The following is a 24,907-nucleotide window of genomic DNA, read 5'->3' on the forward strand; positions in this document are numbered from 1 at the left end:
AGGGGCTGATGGAGCTGCAGCTCCAGGTTTCTACCTTAAAATAGGCCCAGTCAGAACCGGACTGACTGGGCCTAAGCGGCCTCTACGGCCGCATTAACGCAGGGCATAAGGGGCACCTGCCCCTTAAGCCCGCCGCAACTGCGACCGGGTCCGCCATTCTAAGGGGCCGGGAAGCCCCCACCAGGGCCGGCCTTAGGGGTCTGCGGCCGCACAGGGTTTAAATTAAAACATTGGGGTTTTTTTTTACTTTAACATCCTCCATGTTAAAGTTTTTTTTTATTTATTTTTTTTTTACTTGGAGGATGTTTTAATTTAAGCCCTGTGCGGCCGCAGACCCCTAAGGCCGGCCCTGGTGGGGGCTTCCCGGCCCCTTAGAGTGGCGGACCCGGTCGCAGCTGCGGCGGGCTTAAGGGGCCCTGCGTCAATGCGGCCGTAGAGGTCCTGACTGGGGCCTATTTTAAGGTGGGGCCTGGAGCTGCAGCTCCATCAGCCCCTAAGTCAATCCGGCCCTGCCGTGGGCCCGGTCGCACTTGCTGCTTGCTCCGGCGACAAGGTAAGTAGGGTGAGGGAGGGGGGTGCATTGAGAAGGGGCAGAGGGGGGTTGGAAAGGGGGAGAGGGGCTAGATAGTGAGAGGGGGTACATATTGAGAAGGGGGTACATAGTGAAAAGGGGGAACATAGTGAGAAGGGGCAGATAAGATGGGGAGAGGGGGTAGTGTGAATGCGTATGAGAATGAATGAATTGTGTGGGTGAATTGCTTGAATGATTTGTGAGACTGCATTAATGAATGTGTTAATGACTTGTGTGAATGAGTGAGTAAATGCAAAGATGGTACATGAAGGGTGGGCTTTAACAATAAATAAATAAAAATGGGCTGCTCAGGCTTAAATGCCCCAGCCTATTTTTTGTCCCGGGCCTGGTTGCTAGTATATATGTGAGTGTGCCTACCATAAGTATCCTTTGGCCCTCTAAAATGAATCGTTAGGATATCATAAGTATCATAATTTGATATTAATTTGAAGAAAGGCTATTTGATCGTACTATTTCAGCAACCTATGACACCAAGCAGATCTAACAGAGGTACAAAAAAAGTATGGTTTTGAAAAAATGGCATTGTGCCATCCATGAGGTTTTTAACCCCTTAACGTCCATTGCCGGGTCAGGCACGTCGTGCAAAATGGTCACTTAACGACCTATGACGTGCCTGACACGTCATCAGACTTAAACAAGCTTAGAAAGTAATCAACGATCACTTTCTAAGCTTAAACGGTGTTGCTGTAATGCCTCGATGTCGAGGCATTCAGCAACACCGAGATCGGCATGATGGGCCATCTCTGGCCCCTCCCCGGGGCGTCAACGTCCGCCATACATTGTATGGCGGCGGACGCCCGTTTTAAAAGCGTTTAGGAGGCGATCAACGATCATCTCCTAAACTTCAATGGTGTCGCTGGAATGCCTTGATCAGGAGGCATCCAGCGACACCAAATACTTACCCCAGGGCGGTGTGTGACCGCTCCGGAGAGCTGTCAAAGCCGCAGCTGCACGCAGTCTTCGCCATCCGCAAGATGGCGGCGGCCCGGGAAAAAAAATAATAAAGTTGAAAAAGTTCGCTTGACGGACTCCAGACCCTCTAGAGAACTCTGGCTCCACTTGCAGGTTGAATACAGGTACTGCATTCAACCATACAAGTCAATGGAGCCCAGCTTTCTTTTTTTTTTTTTTTTTCAATTCACCGTTTATTGTAAAGAGAGGATACAACATAGCACAAAATCACAATAACAGCATTATACAGTCAGAGTATACATGAAACAGGATAAACGACAAGGCACAGAACAGTCCATGCCCGATCGTGCATGAGAGTGCAATACTTCCGACAGATACATAAGGCGTCGTAAGGAACCATCAGTCATAAGTGCTACAAAGACGGTCGCAATCGGTAAACAGTGAGTAAGAGCGGGTTGTCACTAAGAACAATAATATTAACAAGAATAACAGAAGTACCTGGAGGATATATACAAATGGAGGGTAGGAATGAGCCCGGCCACAAAAACCAGGCAGCTCCAAGATCCAGGTCTAACAGGAGCCGATACATAACGCGTGGTCACGCGTATAACTCAAATATGAAGAACATAGAAAGGAAAACAAAACAAAAGAAGAGAGTCCGAGCTGGCAATGGAAACCCCACCCTTGCGAGAAAGGCCGACGAAAGCTCAAGGCCCCACGGAATCAGGTCTGTCAGTTAGGGAGGAGACATATGTACGCCAGGCATACCATATGAGCCCAACCGAGTATTCTTGGCCCCTAGCAGCCCCCGTGAGGGCCTCCATTTGATATATGAATTCAACCCGGCGAAACCAAGCAGACAGAGAGGGAGGGCTGGCAGACTTCCAGAATCCGGGAAGGGCAGTGAGAGCCGCATTAATTAAGTGAAATGTGAGGGAACCCCTGTAAGATTTGTACGGGGAGCCCAGCTTTCTAATCACTGTGATTAGTAAAATATTTAAAAAAAGAAAAAGCTTAAAAAAAACATGGTAACATTTAAAAATTATTATGCTTTAGAGGAACTATCCAGTTCCAGCAAAATGTAAAAAAAAAAGTCCAAAAAGAGTAAAATAAAAAAAATAAAGTTTATTATTATGAGCAAGTGCTAAAATTAGCGCTGTATCTTCCCAAAAATCCTGACGTGGAAAAATTTAAATTAAAGCATTTCAAATACCCAAGGGGTGTCTAATTTAAAAAAAAAATGAATGGTTTGATGGGGTAAATTGGAGTGGCCGGGCTCAAAGATAGGGCATAGGCACAGACTGACCGAAATGGGGGGAAAAAAAGCGCAAAATGTGGCATTTTAACCCCAAACACCAGACAAACCCATACATGTGGGGTATGACTGAACTCGGGAGATGTTCCTGAACACATATTAGGGTGTTGTTTGGTAGTGACGTATACCTGGAGCTATAAATTTATACCCAAAGTACAATTTGTGTGAAAAAAATACAAAAAAAAATACTACCACAAAGTGTGGCAAAGGCTGGTGGTAGAATCTGATGCATGGAAAGGGTTAAATACTACCATTTTAAGTACCTTGGGGTGTCTAGTTTTCAAAAATATATGGTTTTATGAGGTAAATTGTAGTGGCCAGGCTCAAAGATAGGGCATAGGCACAGACTGACCAAAATAGGGGGAAAAAAGCGCACTTCCCAAATGTGGCCTTTTAACCCCAAACAGCAGTCAAACCCATGCATGGGTGGTATCACTGTACTCGAGAGATGTTGTTGAACACATATTAGGGTGTTGTTTGATAGTGACGTATACCTGGAGCTATAAATGTATACCCAAAGTACAATTTGTATAAAAAAAAAATACTAACACAAAGTGTGGCAAAGGCTGGTGGTAGAATCTCATGCATGGAAAGGGTTAAAATACTAGCATTTGAAATACCTTGGGGTGTCTAGTTTTCAAAAATATATGGTTTGATGGGGTAAATTGAATAAGCCGGTTTCAAAGATGGTCCTATTAGGACATGGGGGCAGAATGACCAGATGTAAAAGTTCCAAGTTAAAAAATGTGTACTTCCTAAATGTGGCGTTTTACCTCCCAAACAACTCGACAAACCCATGCATGGGGGGTATGACTGTACTCGGGAGATGTTGCTGAACACATATTGGGGTGTTGTTTGAAAGTAATGTATACCAGGAGCTGTAAATCCATACCTGAAGAGCAATTTTGGCGATAAAAAACACAAAATTACTGCCACAAAGTTTGACAAAGACTGGTGGTAGAATTAGTGCATGGAAAGAGTTAAAATTCTAGCATTTGAAATACCTTGGGGTGTCTAGTTTTCAAAAATATATGATTTGATGGGGTAAATTGCATTGGCCGGCTTCAAAGATACCCGAAATGGCACATGGGAGGAAGAATTACCGGATTTGGAAAAAATGGTTTTGAAATAGCAAAACGCTACTTGTACTTAATGCTCTATAACGTGCAGAAAAAAGCAAAAAAACATAAAAACATTGGGTATTTCTAAACTCAGGACAAATAGAATATATTTAGTAGGTTTTTTCATTAGCTTTTTTGGATGAGTAAAAGATTTTTGGGGTAAAAGTCAAAAATGTGGGGTTTTTTTTACATTTTTCAACATATTTTATTTTTTTTATGGGAAATTAGATATGATTAAAACAATGGTATCTGAAGAAAGCCCTTCTTGTCCTGAAAAAAACAACATATAATTTGTGTGGGTTCACTAAATGAGTAAAGAGAAAATTACATCTAAACACGAACACCGCAAAACTGTTAAAACAGCCTCGGTCCCAATGGTACAAAAGGTAAAACACAGCTTGGTCCTTAAGGGGTTAATGTATATGCTTAGTAAAGAATTAAACATTTTAAGTTCCTGGACTATTCATAAAATATATGATGAAAGTCCTCCAGCAGTAGTTCATGATTAACAGTGGTCTGGCTCAACACAGGATGGCTCGGGTATATACACCATTAGGGCTGCAACTAAAGATTATTTTCAGAATCGATTAGTTCGCCGATAATTGTTTCGATTTAAAATGACTGTATGTTATCCCCCCCAGTCATGCACATCTAAGCCCAGGCTTGCCACACTACCTCCCAGATGTCACATACCCCCAGATATGCCACACTGCCTCCCAGATATACCACTCTGCCCCCCCACATATCTTATATACCTTATTCCCCCTGATATGCCACCGTGCCCCCTGATGTGCCTTATACCTCCCAGATATCCCATAGTGCCCTCATAGATTCACAGACCCATTCATATCACACTGACACAATAATATAAATAAATACAGGACTCCCCTTAGTTTGCCCCCTTTACCTCTAACTGCAAATTAAGTTAACTTTATTAAATTCATTAAATTAACCCTAAAGACCCAATCAACCATAACTGCCCCTAAATTAACCCTATACATCCATTAACCATTACTGCCCCAAATTAACCCCCACCTCCCCTAAGTTTCAGTTATAAAGTTAGATTAGTTGCTGAGCCATGTGGAGTTGTGGACGCTATATGAAATGGGTGGGGGCAATCAGCACTGGGAGAAAAGGGGCGGGGCCCAATTGTCAGTGACTGCAGGGAGGGGCTGGTAAGTAGTAACAGCTGTGACGCTAAATGAAACGGATTATAAAACGAGAGGTATTTTTCAGAGCATTTGTCAGAAAAAGCCCTCATTTTATAATCAATAAAAATCGATAATCGATAATGAAATTCGTTGGCAAGAGTGGTGTATGGGAGGGGGGGAGAGAGGCAGAGTGGTGTATGGGAGGGGGAGAGAGAGGCAGAGTGGTGTATGGGTGAGTTATAGTGCTGTATGGGGGGTTATAATGAATTTCAGGGTAGCAGAGTGATGTATGGGGGTGTTATGAATTTCAGGGAGGCAGAATGGCATATCTGGGGGAGTTAGAGTGGTGTATAGGGGGAGGTAGAGTGGTGTATGGGGGGTATAATGAATTTCAGAGTGGCATATCTGGGGGAGGCAGAGTGGTGAATCGGGGTATAATGAATTTCAGGGTGGTGCAGGGCATTTATAGGGGGTGGAGTGGCATATCAGGGTGCACAGTGGCATATAGGGAGTTAAGGCATAAATGGGGGTGAGTGGCATATTGGAAGTATAAGGACTATCGGGGGCACAGTGGCATATCAGGGGGCACAGTGGAATCTCTGGCATATAAGAGGTATAAGGCATATCTGGGGCAGAGTGGCAAGCTGGGGGTCAGATGTGCTTAACTGGGGGCATATAAAAGAAAATATAAACAAGTGTTTTTTTTCATAGTTTTTATGAAATATGAAAAATAGTTAACATACAAATTAATATTTACTAAGAACTTTGTATTAAAACCTAGAAACACTGTGTTTGGGTTCTTGTAGCTTTTATTATGTCAGTAAAATAAGAAGGTGAATAGAGAAATGCCGTTGTGATAAAGAGATGAAAGTGTAAATCTTACGTTTTTTTTATTCTGCTGTTTTGTGTTTTTAACACCCAGTTTGTTCATTACAACAATTAAAATAATCGTTAGTTGCAGCCCTACTTCTGTGATGGAGCACCAGAGTGACATGACCTTCCAGTGCTCCACCATAGAAGCCCTGGCAGAAGTACTGGCAAGCAGCGGCTGTCTGCACGCATTGCACAAGTTCGCCGTCTTGCAGAGAGGTGGATCCCCCGCAGCCCTGCAGGGGACCTGTATCCCCTTCTCTGGCAGCGAGCGGGTGTCTGTGCGATGCACACAGACAGCCTCTGCTGGTGCCGACACTTCCACTGGGGCCTCTATGATGGAGCACCGACGTCACATGACCTTCCGGTGCTTAGTCATAGAAGTTCCAGCGAAATTGCTGGCCAACAGCAGAGGTTTCTCTACGTGCATCACGCAGACCTCCACCGGCTGCCCCGACTAGACACCAAAAAGTATGGAGCACGGGGGTATGTCTTGGGGGGGGTGGGGAGTGCACAGTGGCGTATCAGGGGCTATAAGGCATGTTGGGGGTGCACAGTGGCATATAGGGTGTATAAGGTGTAGCAGAGGGCACTATGACAAATAGGGGGCAGAGTGGCATATCTGGAGGGGCAGTGGGGTATATCTGGGGGTACAAGGCATATCTGGGGAGGGTGGAGTGGCATATCTGGGGGTAGGAGGCATATCTGGGGAGGCCAAGGTGGCATATCTGGGGGTATAAGGCATACCTGGGAGGAAGTGTGGCAAGCCTGGGCTCAGATGTGCATAACGGAGGGGGGCCAGGTTGGGAAATAAAAACAAGAAATGCATCTTTCTCAAAGTTGTTTTTTTTTTTTTTTTTTTTTTTTTTTTTTTTATTCTGCTGTTTGTTTTTAACATAGTTATTTTAAATAAACAAAAAAAAGTACATTTTATTTTTTTAATTCATCGAAAAAATAATCAGCCAACTAATCGATTTATGAAAATAATCGTTAGTTGCAGCCCTAAATAGATCCAAGTAATTAGTTGAGCTGTCTAGCAGGGCCAGTGCACCATATGTGACTCAATGGGGCGACTCTGGGATCCCCCACAGTGCATCGCTGGTGAAACCCCCTACTTGAATACTTTAAATACTGGAACATTATTTTAACCCTTTACTTGCCAATGGCTGGATGCATTTTCACATAGCATATATTTGATTACAGTGTAATGTTTGTTTCTTTTAAAAGGAAGTGTAGCATTATAATATGTGATCAAAATTCTTAATTAGAAGACCATATAGTTAGTCTGCCATGATGTAACTAAAGATCAAGTGTAAAACAGAGGAATAATTTAATGGGAATCCCTGTCAAATAATTCCTTTTTGTATGTTCAAACTATGGTCTTCTGAATTTCTTTGCTAATAAAGTGCGCTTAAGAACACAATGTGCCGACGTATATGAGAAAAAAAATCACAATATGGGACAGATACTTATGCTATGTGTTCTCTTATATTTTTGTACTTTAATATACAATAACGGTATTTTTACTAATCTTACCCAAGACATGCACTTCTGAACTTGTCAATATCACATGAGCAGTCATATCTTTGTCAAATAATCAACTGTTTGTACATATCATGTAACTTTGTGGTAAGCCTTAATGGGCCCATTGTATATAACTTATGATGCCTGTGTGAATGTATTACCTACCCCCCACTTAATGACATATTATAAAGCTGCAAAGCACTGACTGCACTTAAAAACTTTGGTGCCTTTTCTAAGAAACATGATTTTTAGGCCCTGGAAAAAATATTTGTTTTAATTCCTAAGGATTGAATACCCATTTTTATGCTTAATTGGTAAGTGGTTTTGTGTGTCTCCTTGTTTTTAATAATTATTATTATATAGCTCCATAATATTAAACAGTTGATATATATGAAATATTTTTTCATGTCAAATATGTTTTACAATGTGTTTTTTTGTGTTTTTTTTTTGTTCCCTAACCCTTTCTAGTTTTTGTGGGGTCCTAACTCTTGAAGGGCATTGCCATATACTTTTAGTTGCTTGTCTATACACAAGTGATCCTATTTGACTAATGGTCAAGGTATGTAACATTTAGATAACAATCAAAGGTGTCCTTATGTACCTTTTATATAGCATTTCTAGTGGCGAGGGCCTTATACAAGGACAAATAACAAAACCAGAATTAAAAGAAGCAAATGTTTTATAAAATGCTGGTCTTCTAATTCTGAGCAATATTCGCAATGCCTTGCTGTTCCTCCGTTATATCTTTTTTGTGAAGTACTACTCTACGTGGAAAAGTATTTTTACGCATAAACCAAATAAACAGTTTCATTAAGAAAAAAATGCTGGTAATGAGACAGGAAAAGGTCTGTCTTTGGTCCAGTGACTTTGGTACTAAATAGGTTGATGACATGGATATCATTTCTTGAGTATCCTTCAGTGGTTTGGATTTCGAGGTTATTGACGGATTCCGTGTGTCTGTGTAAATTTATCTCCCTAGGTTCAGTTTTTTTGGCTGGTTTTACAGATGTATTGTCCTATTTTACACTTGATGCACAGTACCACCAACCTCACATATGCATCATTTGCACGTGTACATTCTCCCAAGCTTTGCAGCTTCTGCATGTGCTAGGCAACTAGTAAACACTCCTATCCTTTGTGTAGACGTAGAGAGGTGTGCGCATGTAGGTAGGTGTTTTGTTTTTCTGCATTGGTAGATGACTTTGTGTATATAAGGAGCCTTATAAAACAAATTACAAGTAGTAGTACATTTGGAGTTGCCTTAACATATACAAGAGAGATTTATTTTTGAAGCCTGACAACCTGGATCTTCAGGTATTTCTAGTAAGAAGTATAGGTTGCGTGAACATGCAGTTCATACTTCCAAAGGCAGGAATTTGAAAACAGTTTTCCTTTCAACCTATAGAATTTGTTAAAGGGTGAGTATATTCTGACATTTAAAAGAGAAATGTTATTTAGCAATGGGTTTTTTAACTTATGCTTTTATTAAACTTTGTCACAGATGTTTCATGGGATGTGTCTGGTTTGTCCATTCTGAGGATATATGTAGTATTTTTGGATAGGTTGGTGGTGTTTCTCTGTAAATTGCAAAGAATCAATTCTCTTGTACTATTAACTACTTTTGTTTCTTTCTGAAATAGGAACCCATATATTATATCATGGGGATGGACAAAGTAAAATCTTATAGGGACATGTGATTCAAGAAAAATACAAAATAGGGGAGCGCACAACCTAAAAAATCCTACAAGGCTTAGGATATGTGTGTTTTTAATTGTATGTGCTGAATTATTGCTTTGTTTTGTGAACATATGATTCAATGTTAGGATTGTGTCCTTAGTGGTGATGTTGACGTCTGACATGTACATATATATATTTTTTTAATCTACATTGAGAGTGAAGGCAGTGTCTAAAAATTTTTGTTGGTTACTGTGATTTCTTTTCTTGAAATGAATGGTTGTAATTTGTGAAATCTAGTATGTTACCTCCATACATTTTAGGAAAGTCAACTGGAGGTCTGTAAGAAAAAATGACAGTACTGATTTTGTGAAATAAAAGGTACTAGGTCTCTTAAATGTGTGCATTGTGTACGAATGTTTACTTGCTTACCATTAAGCACATATAGTATACTCAACAGTCTACTCCAGCACTGGCTCATGTCAAATTTCCAGGGGTCTAATGAGATTTTTCCACATGTGCACAAGGTGCTCTCGTTGAGTATAGTGGTAGCATTTTTTCCCCAGTGATTGTTGGCTAATTGTTTTTTTCTTTGCTTGCTTGTTACAGTTAAAGAATGTGTATTAAAGTCTTTATAAAGTATGTGTTTTTTGTAGCTAGTGTATGGGGTATTGGAGTATCCTTTTAAACCTTTTAAAGTCCATCATATCATTTGAAATGATTATAGTTCCAAATGAATATTCCGAAAATGCTTGATAACAGTGACAAACCTTGTGAAGGATAATTTATTTCTTTCTCTTCTGTCCAGGTAAAACAGAAATGAAGGTACACATGCACACGAAATTCTGCCTCATTTGTTTGTTCACGTTTATTTTTCATCATTGTAACCATTGCCATGAGGACGTGGATGGTCACGCTTCAGAAGAAAACCATATCCACATTCTTAATGACTATCAAATCTCAGAGGAGCCATATCTTCATAATGGAGCAGTAGAATTATTTACAAGTAGGTCTTCAGTGCCAGAAGCTGAGCATGAACAAAAATATTACATTAAAAAACTTTTTCACCGTTACGGGGAAAATGGAAGATTGTCTTTTTATGGACTGGAAAAACTGTTAAACAGTTTGGGTCTTGGCGAGGTGAAAGTAGTTGAAATAGGTCATGAGGATATTGGGCATGACCATGTATCACATTTAGATGCTTTAGATGTACAAGAAAAAAAACATTTTCATGATCATTCCTATACCCATTTAGACACTGTTAATGGTACAGAAAGCACTGCATCTACAAGACATAATAGTAAGTGTAAAGCTAGGAATGTAGACTTATCCATTCAAGTGAATCATACAAATTCCCATAATCATTCACATCACCACAATCGTCATGATCACCATCTTTCTCATAATAGAACCCACCATTCTCTCAATGGTACAATCAGTAACGCTGAACACGGAGGACATAATCAGCAGCCAGTAGTGGATACAAATACAACACAGGATCATTCTGAAAGAAAGCCTCATAAACACAAGAAGAGGAGGAAAGAAATTAAACATGCTGAAACTACTGTAGGTTCTGCACCAGAGCTTGTCTCAGGAAATGCGAACAATGATTTATATGATCATAACCATGTTCACAAACCCGATCACGAGAGTGCTAACAACGTTAATCGTGACTCGCAAGATGTTTTAGTAGCTGAGAGTGGACGAAGGAACACAAGAAAAAGAGAAGCCCCTCATGACCAGATAAAGTTGAAGGAACACAATATTGTGTCTGAGCAGATTCAAAAGGAACATGGTGACGAGGTACATGTGCATGATGAGGTGAGTGAAAGCAACATTTCGTCTCTCGCTTTGAGCAAGAGGAGGGTTCTTTCGATATTTACATGAATGGGACACACGTAGAACTTGGGCAGTATTCGTAAAGGGTAATTCTAATAGGAGGGAATACGGCGATAAGAACATTCCATTGGTGTCCGTGGTCAGTTCTCTGCATTTGGTTCCAGAATTGCTCTTTATACATATTGCCCTTGTTTTTTGCTATAAAACTCACAGTGAAGAAGCCTGTTTTTGTTCTCTGTGGTTATCTTAATAAACCATCTCCTGTTGCTCATTGATTACAATCTCCCAAAACATGGATGTTGACTAAAAACTTTAGCCACTTGCTTATTACCTGTGTGGCAGACCTATTCCCGGGAGAAACACAAGTTCAAATGTTCTGCATTTTTATTTTGTGCTTAAACCCTTTGTTAGAAGTTTAGGCACATTTTCCTCTTAACTAGAGAAACCTAATATATATAATTTGTATGTGACAACTTGTTTATAAATGTCTAATTCAAGGCAAACCATGCATCACAGTCAAGATATAATGGTAAGAACAGAAAAGAATAAACCAAAAAAGTAACAAAAATGAAATGTTTGCTGAAAAGTCCTGATAACCCTTATTAAATGTATCCAATGTTTGTAGGGGTTCTGCATACATGTGTATTGCAAATGGGGCCAATGTAGGTACAATGTCCTGCCGTATAATTGAGATAATCTAGTCCTAAACTATCTATGCAAACTAACCCGTTTTGTGCCTCTGGTGCACCTACTTTTGTGGCGTACTGCTCCAATGACAGTTGTCATTTTGACTTACGATCAAGAGTCAGTGTAGAAGGGACTCATAAATAAATATGTTCAAAATTGAGGTTTTTCCCCTTTACATTTTTAAAAAATTATCATGGGTGGGAGACTTAAATCAGTTCAGAGGCTGATCCTTGCATGTAAGCCGTAATCAGATTTTCTTTTTCCTGTTTGCTGACAAGTTAATTTAGTTGCTGGTACTTTTATTCACTCAGTTTGTGTAATCATGGAAACCAATAGCTTCACTAAGCTTTCCATTCCATAAACCAATCCCTGCACACAGGCAAAGATTGTATCGTATATCTCTTCCCTTCTTTGCAAGGGAGCTCCGCTACATTTAGTTGCAAATGCTAGGCTTCAATGTATAATGAAAAACTTGTGAGTGAACAAACAGGGAACGTTTTTGGCTGCCACTCTACCTAGTGTTAAGTACTATTTGCACACACTCCTTTTTCAGAGAAGCGTATCATATAGTTGTAATAAAATACAACCACAGGCACTCCCGAATACTGGTCTTGGCTCGCTTATAAGTCCTTGTTTTCTACGGTCCTTGGCTACTCCTGTATTTCTAGCCCTATAACCAGTGCTATGCACAAATCATTTTGCTTCCCTTGTCCAAAACCACCGTAACCTAGGTAATAAACCCTTTGAAAGTAATCTAAAATCCTTTTTGTGTTTTTTTTTATCTTTATAACGCCTTAGGTTTTCAGGTGTGCATTTTATGTCCATGTGATGGCACGCATATTGTGTCAGTTACAAAATAGAATATATGGTTATTCCGGACAGCTCTCATTTGATTTAGTTTTATGTGTAACGTGGTACTTCCAACCTGGTCCTTAATGCATACCAGCCATGCAGCATTTAGTAAATTGCCACATGCTATTCCAATAGGGAGATTCATGAATCCTGGACCATTGGGCTGGGTGGGGAACCACTTACATAATATAAAGTTTTTGGGAAAAGTACCATCTTTTTGTAGTTCACTATGTTTTCTCTTAATTTCCAGTGTTTAAACGTCACCCAGCTGCTTCATTATTATGGGCTAAACATCAACTCTCCAATTTCCCCTGAGCAGTTTGCTTTCCTGTGTCCGGCTCTGGTATATCAGATTGATAGCAGATTTTGCATCAAACATTTTACTGAGCTGCACATGGAAAATATGGTTAAAGGCAAAAGTGAAATCTCAGGTAAGTAGCAAAATCTGTTTTCGTTTTAAAAGGATAACGATTATTTATTATTAAGCTAAAGATGTTTTACCGGTGTGTGGAATTGTACTTGCTATGGGAAGAAAGCTTCACTTAAATGTCTGGTGCTGTGGGAGTTCCTACGGTGAATATCTGGTAGCAGCCGGTGCATTGTGTCTCGCATGCCTACAACATGGACGCTGTTGCTTGCACAGGCTTTTAGAATACGTCCTTGCTTTCTTCCGCCTTTCTGGGTTCTGCAATGGTTTCTGTGGCGCACAGACGCACTCCACAATCTTGAGGAAAGACTTCCAGGAGAGTGGAAGCTGTTATAGCCACAGGGGGAGAGTGGAGTCCAACTCCATATTAATGCAAGTGGTTTGAGATATGATGCCAACAATCTTATATAGGTGTGACGATCAGGTGTCCTCATAACTTTTTGGTCCTATACGATAGATAAGCAAGGGTGCCAGTGCTTGGCAAGAAAGCAAACATATGGGCATGACCTTTCCTAGGAGGTTACTTTGTCTCTTCTAAATTAGTCTGCAGTGAAAGCGGGAAGAAAATTACTTCAAAGATTCTCTAATTTGTTTTTACTGCTTGCACTGTAGCGATCAAAATTACATTGGAAGTTAAACTTGTGTTCACACTGCCCAACTTCACCTCTTTTTCTTCATAGTACAAACCTCCTAACATATTGTGAACATTGCTTCATACCCATCTTTAGTTAGACCCTGTGTGTTATCGGTGTTTTTAATTATCACATCCCCTATGAATGTTAATTTCACTGTAAGACTTCATTTAACCTAATTGTGTAATCCATTAAAACATGCTATGCGTCGGGTTTAATTTTCATATCTTTGTCAAAAATGATTTTTGGATTAACTATTTTTAACTCCTTTTCCCTTTGGCGTGAACACCACATTACTAATTATTTTTAATGACTGTAACATCATGAAGAAAGGTTAACCTGTTCTGTATAAACCTCCTGCAGTGGCAGAGCAACCATCTCATTAACTTTCTTCAAAGACTGCTAAAAAGCAGACACACATTATGCTTCTTATGGAAGCAAATAGTTTCCTTTTTGATGAGGCTCATTTATTCTGGGCATTGATTCCAGCTTGATTACTAAGGGAGTTTACTATAAGGATCCTAAGTATTTTTTGCCAATTAAACTGCCTAGACCGAGTGGAAAATGGTTGTCCTTATTGTGCTATGAACCAAGGTAATTAGTAATTTTTCACAGATGAGTACTTCTTTTTGGAAGTGAGTTTTATCTGCGTTTAGAATCCGGAAGGGGTGTTGGAGGATGACTGCTTTTGAAGTCCTTTTAACCTGCGTGTTAGGCAGTGCAAGGGAAGTTAAGTTGCTTGCGTTTTGATGTTTTGTAAGCAGTAATAAAATGATACCTGAACAAACAAGTCGCCTCATTTTTAGCAGAAAATATTCTCCAGCAATGCAGATTTTTTGGTCGGTTTAATCATTTTGAGAGCACCCCCTCTTTCTAAATCTGTCACAGTTCTTTTTAATTAGTAAGCCAGAACATTGACACGCATGCACCACATTCACCGCTTTCTTTTTGCTTGTGAAGACATAAAAAGACAAGACTTGAAAATAATTGTTAAGCTTTATGACACATTATAGGATACAGTGCTGCTGAGGCAAACTATTCTACTATTACAATATATTTTCAAATATATAAGCGGTAGACACAACAGACAGGCAGTTCTCTTTTAAATTCCCTTTAGGTTCAAGAAGATTTGCAAGACTTTTCAATACTCTTATTCATAAACACAAAATGGTAAATGCGTAGCTAACAGGTCAACTTAGAGAGTTAATTTTTTCTAATTATTGTATGTATTGTACAAAAGGCAACATTACTTTTTTTCAAAAAATGTTGAATTGCCTTTGTTAAAATGGCCAATCCATGTAAGACAAACCGATTTACACACAGAAACCGCATTATAGCAAACATGATGGCTGGAGAGTCCCTTTAATAAATATCGCACTTCTTAATAAGATACTGACCACGCTTTCATAAACTGACCCAAACACACAGACCGTTTTAAAGCCATTGCAGAAGCAAACTTGCATAATGCGTTACACACAAGTTCTTCTCACGCTTCAAAATGAAATGACAGAAAGTAATGTTTGTGAACGTATAGATATATTTACCTTATTTTGGCTGTTCATGTAAAGCGTTCTCTTATGGGCTGATCCCTCGCTGAGAGAAACCAAATGAGGTAAATTGACAAATATTTTTTGGTCTGACTATTGTTTTCTCCTTTCAAATTCTGGCGTTTGATTTTAAAGCGTGTTTAGCGGTTAAAATGCCGAGTGGTCGAGCAACGCTGAGGCCGTGGATTTACACGGGTTTCGGTTTTGAAACTCAAACATGTAAAGCAACAGCTCAGCCACGCGCACACACCACACTGAGCTACAGTCAATTCAGTGTTTGTAAACTATATTATATGCACGTTCCGGACAACTGCTTTTCTAACAACTGTTTTTTTTCCCCCAGCTTGGATTTGTGGATTCATCTCGATCACGGTTATCAGCCTACTTTCTTTACTGGGTGTTATTTTAATACCAATAATTAACCAAGGCTGCTTCAAGTTCCTCCTTAACTTCCTAGTAGCTTTAGCTGTGGGGACACTGAGTGGAGATGCTCTACTTCATCTTCTGCCACATGTAAGTGTTGTTTTTTATTTGTAATTATTAAAAGCTTAAAGTCTAAGTTTTTTTTATTTAAATGACTTTATAATGTTAAATCTCTGATGTCAGACAGTGGTATCTGTTCTATAATGATGCAGCTGGGGATGTGAGTGCCCATGTCCAAAACTGAAAGAAAAAGCCTCTTTTTCTCTATTAAAATAGCATCAAATGGAGCAGAAATACAGTGTAGACGTTAATGTTGTAAATGACTATTGTAGCTGATTTTAATGGAATATCTTTATAAGCATACAGAGGGCCTTTATCAGCAACCATCACACCTGTGTTCCAATGACACGCGTTGGCTAAACCAAGTCTAAGTTTAAAATGCTAATCGATCGTTAGAAAACCCTTTTATGTTAGCGCAGGCTGAAATTTCCTTGTTTTCCATGAAAACAGCTAAGTGGCCCCGAACTTTTGAACGGTAGTGTACATTAAACCTTTCGCGTCTTACAGGCAAATCTTTCCTCTGCCTAATAAATGGGGTGAATATTACTCCTCACCTTTCTACATCTTTGGCCCAGGAAAAAAAATTATTCCCTTCATACAGCAATAAGCCTGCCAAAATATGATGTCATTCATAAATAGTTACCTAATATTAAAAAGTAAGCAACTGCTAGTTGACAAAGTAACGTGGGAGTTTAGCAAAAAAAAAGTGTTGGTTACTGCATCCAACGACCTTGATTTAGAGGAGGGATGAATGTGCATGTTAAGGAGTTTGATTTAATTTTTTATGTATAAAAATGTATAAAAAAAAAAATGTATAAATATTAAAATATATTGGTATAACCTCTCTGTATATAAAAATAAATTTCTTGGACAAAAGCTAATGGCCTAAAAAGATCATAATAAATAAAGATCCCCTTTGCCAAAAGCACTTGCTCATCTCCTTGCTCCTTGTCAGGGTGGGTAAGCAAATGCATGGCCCATAATGCTTGCTAGATTTACTGACAAATTTGCAATTTCATGTAGAATAAAATAGAACAAGTGTGGACTACAGGAATATAGAAAATAGTTGTGTATAGAACACAGGAACAGTCTGTTGGTTACCTAAACAGATCCATCACTATTCCAAATTGCTAAATTTTATTTTCCAAACTTTAGTAATCGTATTTCCATATCAAATCAAAGAATGTATACATATTAAAACCCTCATTTTATATATACGGTGGAAAGATGTAGTGAAGACAGTTCTACCTAAAGTGACCACATCACACTTTACAGTAGTTGATTATATATATATATACCATATTGGCTCGGATATAGGCCGCACTTTTTTCCCCCACTTTAAGTCTTTAAAGTGGGGGTGCGGCCTATATTCGGGGTCTAGCGCCCGACGCCCGGGACATGCAGTCCCGGGCGCCGGGCAGGCAGCGGGGTTAGGATACAGATCCCCGCAGCGGTGCAGGGAACCTGCATCCTACTCCCCGATACGCTCAGACAGCCTCCCCTGCCAGCACTTCCTACGGGGGGGGTGCCAGCACGGGAGGTTGATTTCCCCCGCCGGCCTCGCAAGACACCCGGGAGTCAGCTCCGGTAAGTCGGGGGGCAGAGGAGGACAGTGGCAGCATATCTCGGGGGGCAGAGGAGGACAGTGGCAGCATATCTCGGGGAGGGAGGAGGACAGTGGCAGCATATCTCGGGGCGGGGGGGGGGGGGGGGACAGTGGTAGCATATCTCGGGGAGGGAGGACAGTGACAGCATATCTCGGGGGGGGGCAGAGTGGCAGCATGTTTTTTTGGTGCTTTTTTAAAGAAAAAAACTTTTTCTTTAAAAAAGCACCAAACTTTTAGGGTGCAGCCTATATACGGGGGCGGCCTATATCCGAGCCAATACGGTATATATATATATATATATATATATATATATATATATATAATATATATATATACCCTTATTGTGTCTGTATACTTTGACATTACAAGAATCTTGAAACATGTAATGAATGCTCTTTTTTTCTACCAGTCACAAGGAGGACACGATCATGGTTCAGAGGACCCTAATCACAGCCATGAGCACCACAGTCACCCGGGGAATACGGAGAATAAGTCCTTTTTGGAAGAATACGACAGTGTTATGAAAGGACTTGTTGCCCTGGGAGGGATCTATCTGCTGTTTATTGTGGAGCATTGCTTACGGATGTTCAAGCATTACAAGGAGCAGAAGGTCTGTATTGCCATATCTCCAGTTTATCAGTAACCTGTCAACAAAAGAAGGAATTGAAACGCACCCACTAAATGTAATCTCAACATTTCTAGAATTGCTATCATACTCATCATGATTCTGGCTGAGAAGTATGTTAGTTGTAGTCTACAAATGCACATCAGATTATCTTTATTTTAAAATGCAGACAAAATATATTTAATGGGAAAGTTTGGTGTCCCTGACAGCACCTCTAAAGAAAAATGCATGGACGAGTACATTGTGAGTACAGGTAGTACATAGTAATATGTATTCTTCAAAATCAGAAAAATACAAATAAAGTACTTAAGGAAGAATCTTCTGCTTCTCGGTTACCCTCCTCTGTGGTCTGATGACTTTTGTCACTGGTTGCTTGTAACCCAGGAAAGCCAAGGTTGACATCCCAAAACTGTTTTGCACTGAAACTATGAAAGCTAGTGAGTGTCTTCTGCATTTTATAGGCTGAACCCTTCCAGGTGTATGTTTCCATTTCAATTTTCTTGTTTTTGTCAGCACCTACTAGCCGTCTTTCCTCTGTAAATGTTGTTATAGGCAGTAATTTATTTTTTTTTGGTCCCATCATCCCACATAGAATATTTAAAATAGTTTTCGAACAGTTCCCTTTTACCTTTCCCAGTGAAAAGTTACTTTTATATTGTACTGTTTCTTTAACAGCAAGTGTTACCTTCAACCAGTGATATTGCTTATAATAAATGTAATACCAGGTTGTTTTCTTGAGCTAGTGGGGTGGGGGGTGAAGGCCAACAGACCTTCCAGTTCTTAAAGCAGATGAATGATCATTAATCCCAAAGGTCAACAGCACTTTTAGCTGCTACCCATTTTTCTTAAGGCAGACACATTTATGCCCTAAATCTTTTATTTCCCTGTTAAATTTCAGGTCTCGGTATTTTTTTTTTAAACCAGATTGATATAAGTGATTTTATTTTTTACAATGAAAACTACTTTAGTGTTGAGTTCCTATACCTTGTGAAATTTAGATTATTGTGCGGGGTCTTCTAAGCGCTATAATGTTTGGAAATTCCTAACTAACTGTTACAAACATTTCCAGTTTAGAATCTCTAGGCACCATAGAGTAATTCCCATAAAGCAGTTTATATAAATTTAGCATTTATAAGGTACTTTTCTTTCTTTTTCTTTTTTTTGTTTTAGGGAAGCTGCAAAGCGTTCTTATCTTTATCTAAATTTGTCAATATCCCCAAAAGGTTTTTTTTGATTAACACTAAGGATTGTTTGAGATGGGAGAAGAGATGAGAATTCTCCCATGAATGAAAGGCAAAACCCTGAAAGAACAAGAATAGCCGAGCCAACCCTGCATAATGCATAGCGATATCATGTAGCTGAATTGCTTACGCATTTTCTTTCCTTTTTAGGGTACGCAAAAGTGGCTTAAAAGAAAGCCAAAGGTGGACGAGTCCGCAGTGGGTCGAAAATTATCCGACCACAAACTAAACCGCAGATCTGATGCTGAATGGCTGCAACTAAAGCCTATAACAGGTAAAATGCTTTAATGACGGGTCATAAGCCTGTAAATATTTAAAGAGCAACTCAACTTGTAATTTTTACATACATATCTGTAAATGTTTGTTGTATTCTGTTCTGACTTTGCTTTTTTGTGTAGGCAGGTTGTGTATACTTTAGTTTTATTTGATGGCTCCTTTAACTGTAAGCATTTCTTAAATAAACAAGTCGCCAGGCAGGAATAATTTTAAATGTTTACATTGTAATGTCTAATCTGCAGGGCCTTCCACACCTTCTGCCTGTTTCCTTATATTTGTTATTGTCTGTAGAACACATTGTACAGCATTGTGTAATCTGCTGGCACACATTAAAAGAAGAAAATAATATATAATTGAGCATAAAATACAGTGTTGTACAGGGTTAATGTAGGTTAGCTTTGATAGGAACCTGGTTTTATCTAATTTTGTCCCAGCTTTTTAACTGCACACCTTCTCCGCTCAAACACCACCCTGAGCGGATTCTTTATGGCGATGTTAGTGCAGTCCTGTTTGTTCAATGAAATCCTTTTCCTCCATAGCGTTTCATTACAATGTTAGGCTGTATGATTAAGACCAATTGTTCTATTGTTAACCACAAGTTGGTATGATAAGGAGTCGTGATGATTGCCTAGTAGATTTGGTTACAATAACAAGCGCTAGAACTTAGTTCCTAGGTCCTATTGTATTTGGGACCGCAATATGTGTCTTCTGTGTAATAACTCCTGTCAAAGAAGTTGTCACCCGGAGCTATTACAGTCCTTATTATTTTGAAAGGTACGTGATCAAAGATAAACTGCAAGAAGGCACAAGATGTCCTGTGTTGTAATCGTTCACATTATTCTTTAGGTGATTGGCATTTTATTTTTGTTTTTGCTCTGCATACATTTTCTGCATGTGAAGCAAGAGAGCTACTTTTATGCACAATACATTGCAGTCTCTGTCTTGACATTCACATGATTGATGCTGTGTTATATAAAAAGTGAGCTCTAAATACTTCAAAAATTAATGTGTGTGGTATATTTTATATGACCCTTGTCATATTCTTGCATATTTGTTTAGGAGTTGAAGATTCTGTAGCTTCAGAAGCACAAAGGCTTAATGAAACAGAAATGACATATGTTGAAAGTATTCAGCAGTCTCCAGCTAAGGTTTTTGTTCCTGTCGAAGTTTTGCCACATCTCAACAAAGAAGGCTCTTACGATGATGATGATCATAGCCTAGATGATAAACCCTACGAGAATAATCACGGAAAGGGAATGGCAAAAAAACACAACCACAACAAACATTCCCACCATTCACACGGTCATTGTCATTCTGGAAAAGACATGAAGGATACTGGCATTGCCAGCATTGCATGGATGGTGATCATGGGGGATGGCATGCACAACTTCAGCGATGGATTAGCAATAGGTTAGAATGTTACATGTTGTGTGGGTTGCTTGTAGTAAGCATGGCTTGAGAGAAAAAATTGTTGGAGTCCACCTAAAAGGCCTAGCCCCCGTTTGCCAATAAAGCAAATCTAAGTTCACATAACTGACCAGGTCTGATTTTCTGCTGCATTTTGATATAATGAGCTCCTCTTAAATTTTACCTCTGGACTACCTCCTTGCATCACAGGCTCAACTAATAAACCAGGCCTGTTGCCCCACATGCGCATGATCGCTATGGTGAGGTTTCAAGCGCTCCCAGTGTTCTTCCCCCTTTGATATGACCCCAAATAATTACTGAGTTAATAGTCATGCTTATTATTTAATAATGAATATGCTTAGTACTACATATCCCTACTATACCAAAACTGCGTATGAAACTGTATGAAAGTAGCCTGTTAACTCTGTGAAAATGTTTTACGGTAAAGGTTTAATGCGCCTCAACGTGGCCAAGAATTTTGATTCTACTCATTTTAGTTGAATGTTTCAAATGCTTAATGGCTGTGGACAGGTAAGACATTTTTGAGTTTGTTCTTTTTTCCAGGTGCAGCTTTCAGCGCTGGGTTGCCAGGTGGAATTAGCACGTCCGTAGCAGTGTTTTGTCATGAGCTTCCCCATGAATTAGGTAAGTTGACAGTCGCGCTATTATTCTGCAGTATAGACTCAACTCCAAAAATAACGTTGCATTGCAGGTGCTTGTTCTCCATTATTCTTTAGATGACTGAATCATTTCCTTCTTCTGTATTTTCTTTGTACTAATGTCTATAAATTTGTCACTTGCTGAAAATGAATTCATTTTAAATAATAACTTAGTGTGTTTTATGTAAATGAAGCAGAACAAAGAACAGTTGAGATACAGATAATACCATCCTCTAAAATGCTGACGAGCAGAAAGCCTTGTTAGGCAAAGCACATTCTCAGAGTCTGATACATTTCATCCAACTACTGTGCTTCAGTAGCGGTTCGGTATTGTATAAATAACCCTTTACCTGTGTGAAGAAAAGGGTGAGGCCTGACAAAGATTTGTCACTTTTTACAAATCCCATATTTTTTAGTTCTATTGAGGACTGGACTGAAAATAAAAACATGCTTTCATCACCTTCACCCCTCACCTGAGATGTGAGGTGCGACTCGCTCATCTCACACTCGCCAAGCCACTCTAATGCAACCTCAAACATACTGACAGCCGCTCAATAGCATATATCCATCAGCTTACAGAGTATTCTTAGGATAGAGATGCACAGACGCACTCATCTCACCTTCTTTCTGTGTAAAACACCATACTTGGATGTATAACATCACGTCTGAATATATATACACATCCCTATCATGTACTTTGCAAGTACTTTAGAATGCATTATTTTCCTAGTCCAAAAAGGAAACTACAGTGTATGGCCCTCTCCTTTCCCTATTTGGTGCCGTGTAGCTCTGTCAAGTAGCTAATCGCTGGTGAAAAATCGCTCCCAATGGAAGCACAGATGTCTCCTGCAGCAGGTGCTGGGACACCGGGAGGAGACTGGCCCAGGGCTTCATTTTCCCTTATCCACTTGGCTCTGTAAATGTAATGATGTATACAGAATAAAACAAATTATGGATAAATCTTACAATTACATCTTATACATATACCGCAGCGAAAGGTGTTGTCAGGAGAATACAATCTCCAATAAAATGGATTTTACGGCAAATAAGAACCATTCAACCCATCTAGTCTGCAGTTTTCCTGATGTAAGGACTATAATCCGTCCCAGACCCCCTAGTTTAGATTGTGACCTCTTCTTCTAACATTTCTCCTTTCTCTGTCTGTGTTAAACCCCTTTTTATGTATTTGAATTTATGTGCTAAGGTATAAACTGTGGAACTCTTGACTTGAAAATAGTGCTTCACTGACCATTTGAAGCTCACGGAGAAAACCACAGCTTGTGGGGAACGCATGTGCCCATATACTCAAAACTGTTTGGCCATTTTATAGTGGAAGGTTGCTGCAAGCCGATGAAGCTTCAAGCAATAGTCTATAATGCATTTACCACAAGTCATAAAACATTTTATTTTTCCCCCAGGTGATTTTGCAGTCCTTCTCAAAGCTGGTATGACGGTGAATCAAGCAATTGTGTACAATCTCCTTTCTGCAATGATGGCCTACGTAGGCATGCTGATAGGCACAGCAGTTGGACAATATGCCAATAATATCACACTGTGGGTTTTTGCCGTTACAGCTGGAATGTTTCTGTATGTGGCGCTAGTAGACATGGTAAGATTTTTGTGGGCATTCACTTTATTTTTGCTTGGGTAATGCATGCATCTTTGTGTCTGTTTAAATATATAAATAAATGTATACACATATACATACACACTATGCGACTCTATGGGAGTAATGTTTGCTTAGCTAATTGATGTGATTGGATGCTGTTGCTTCCATTGATTTTAATGGATTCCCCTACAGAAAATGTAGGCAAACGAGTCTGATGTCTCCTGTTCAAACACCAGTATTTTAAGAATGCCAATGCTGATTTCCATGGAGTAAAATTCATCGGAGTAAAGTAAACTTCAGCATGCATTCACTTAAGTATTTTAGTGGTGTGTTCCTTCCAAAAGTTATGATTTTTACAGAGAGGACAGCAAATAATTTACTATGTGCCAATAGTAATTTTGATGGAGCAATGCAGACCTTTTTAGGTGACTTCACCTGAAGGGGATGCACCAATAATGGCTGGCTTTGTACATATCTGAGCAGGCACACGGTGACATAGCAGAGATATGTTATGTGAAGCTGAGCCTTGTAAGTCACTCACATTGTTTCAGCATGTAATGCTTGAATATGCTTCTTTTTCCAGCTTCCAGAAATGCTGCATGGCGATGGTGATAACGAGCACTGCCCCATGGGGCACTTCATTCTGCAGAATTTAGGACTGCTTCTTGGCTTTGCCATCATGCTGGTCATTGCTTTCTATGAAGATAAAATAGTGTTTGACATCCAGTTTTGATATGATACTCAGTATGGTTCATTTGTAAAATGTCTGTTTACCTGCTTTGTATGAACATCAGTCAAGTGATGATCCACATGCTTGCACCATTTACAAATAAATTAAACCCACCAAAAAAACTGACCCAAAGTCAACTGTTTTTGCCATTCTCTGTGGTCTGTCCTGTGCAAGTTTATTTTTATTATGTAGGGAGAGCTTAGACCTTCTTGCAAGAAAAACTTGCAAGTGTTGGCTCTTTATTATGCTTCATTAAGTGAGATAGTCAGAACAAAAACACCCCTTCAAACTCTCCAGACAACTCTCTTTAGTGAATAGACAAAGAAGTGGGTCTAAAAAAAGGGATATATTTATATTCACAATAGTTCCACATTGACCTGAAAAAAACCAAAAATGAGTTTCATCTTTCTGTATTTTCTAAAGTATTTAAGCAAGGGGCCTGGGGAGTTTCACCTTGTAGACACTGATAAATTCCACCAAGGAGCTTTTAGTTTGTAAGCGTGTTGAGCGTCGAATGGCACCTCGAGGACGGCTCTCTGGAAGGAAAGCAATGTAGATGTTGACAAACTATGAGCTTGTCCAGTACTTTTACCGCTCACAAGCTTCTGCTACATTAAGGTTCATTAATACACCTCCAAAATCTTCAATGCCTATTCAATTTGCACACCAAATTAAATAATTCAGTTGTCCATGAACTAGGTGTTGAAATTTAGCAATATATGGGCTTTACCCTACTAAGCCAATCTTTGGAAGGCTGTGGATGTGATCTATTCATGGCCTATAATTCTACTGAAATTTGAAATGTAAACTCAGTTATTTTGTGTTTTTTTGTTCATGTATTCAGATTGTTCAGAAGAACTCACTTGTGGGTGCAATAAAATAGAAAATGCATATCAATCTATCAGCCTTTGCGCAGTTATCCTACCCTAGGAATATTAATGAGCAGTAAATCGACTTAATACATGTTCCTCTTCACCCAGTTAATAACGGTGTCATCCTTGCCTGCATAGGCCAATGAGGTGGACGCTAGGACTTAAAGAAGCGTAAATGCTCAGATGATAATTTGTTCTAAGGCTGTCTTACAGCTGCTAATGCCATGAAGGATTGATGCCAAACCTTGCTTTAAT

General features: G+C 39.5%; 1 protein-coding gene across 3 annotated transcripts; it reads left to right on the plus strand.

Annotated features, from left to right (window-relative positions):
• Nucleotides 1-9,975: 9,975 nt before the first annotated feature.
• Nucleotides 9,976-23,783, plus strand: LOC149290645 (zinc transporter ZIP10-like). 3 transcript variants are annotated; one of them, XM_089488493.1, is made up of 11 exons: nucleotides 9,976-10,980; nucleotides 12,788-12,956; nucleotides 13,030-13,044; nucleotides 13,320-13,343; nucleotides 15,487-15,656; nucleotides 17,643-17,843; nucleotides 19,250-19,373; nucleotides 20,435-20,785; nucleotides 21,347-21,427; nucleotides 22,860-23,050; nucleotides 23,634-23,783. In XM_089488493.1, the coding sequence occupies exons 1-11, from the start codon at nucleotides 9,979-9,981 to the stop codon at nucleotides 23,781-23,783; spliced, it is 2,478 nt and encodes an 825-aa protein (XP_089344619.1). In that variant the 5' UTR covers nucleotides 9,976-9,978. The 3 variants fall into 3 exon arrangements, with proteins under 3 accessions (XP_089344619.1, XP_089344618.1, XP_089344617.1); XM_089488492.1 differs by lacking the exons at nucleotides 13,030-13,044; nucleotides 13,320-13,343 and having other exon boundaries at nucleotides 9,979-10,729; nucleotides 10,841-10,980; nucleotides 12,788-12,968; XM_089488491.1 differs by lacking the exons at nucleotides 13,030-13,044; nucleotides 13,320-13,343 and having other exon boundaries at nucleotides 9,979-10,980; nucleotides 12,788-12,968.
• Nucleotides 23,784-24,907: the final 1,124 nt, after the last annotated feature.

This window comes from Sceloporus occidentalis, unplaced genomic scaffold (genome assembly GCF_023333645.1).
Source record: "Sceloporus occidentalis isolate IW3139 unplaced genomic scaffold, rSceOcc1.0.p SCAF_38, whole genome shotgun sequence".
NCBI classification, from domain to species: domain Eukaryota; kingdom Metazoa; phylum Chordata; class Lepidosauria; order Squamata; family Phrynosomatidae; genus Sceloporus; species Sceloporus occidentalis.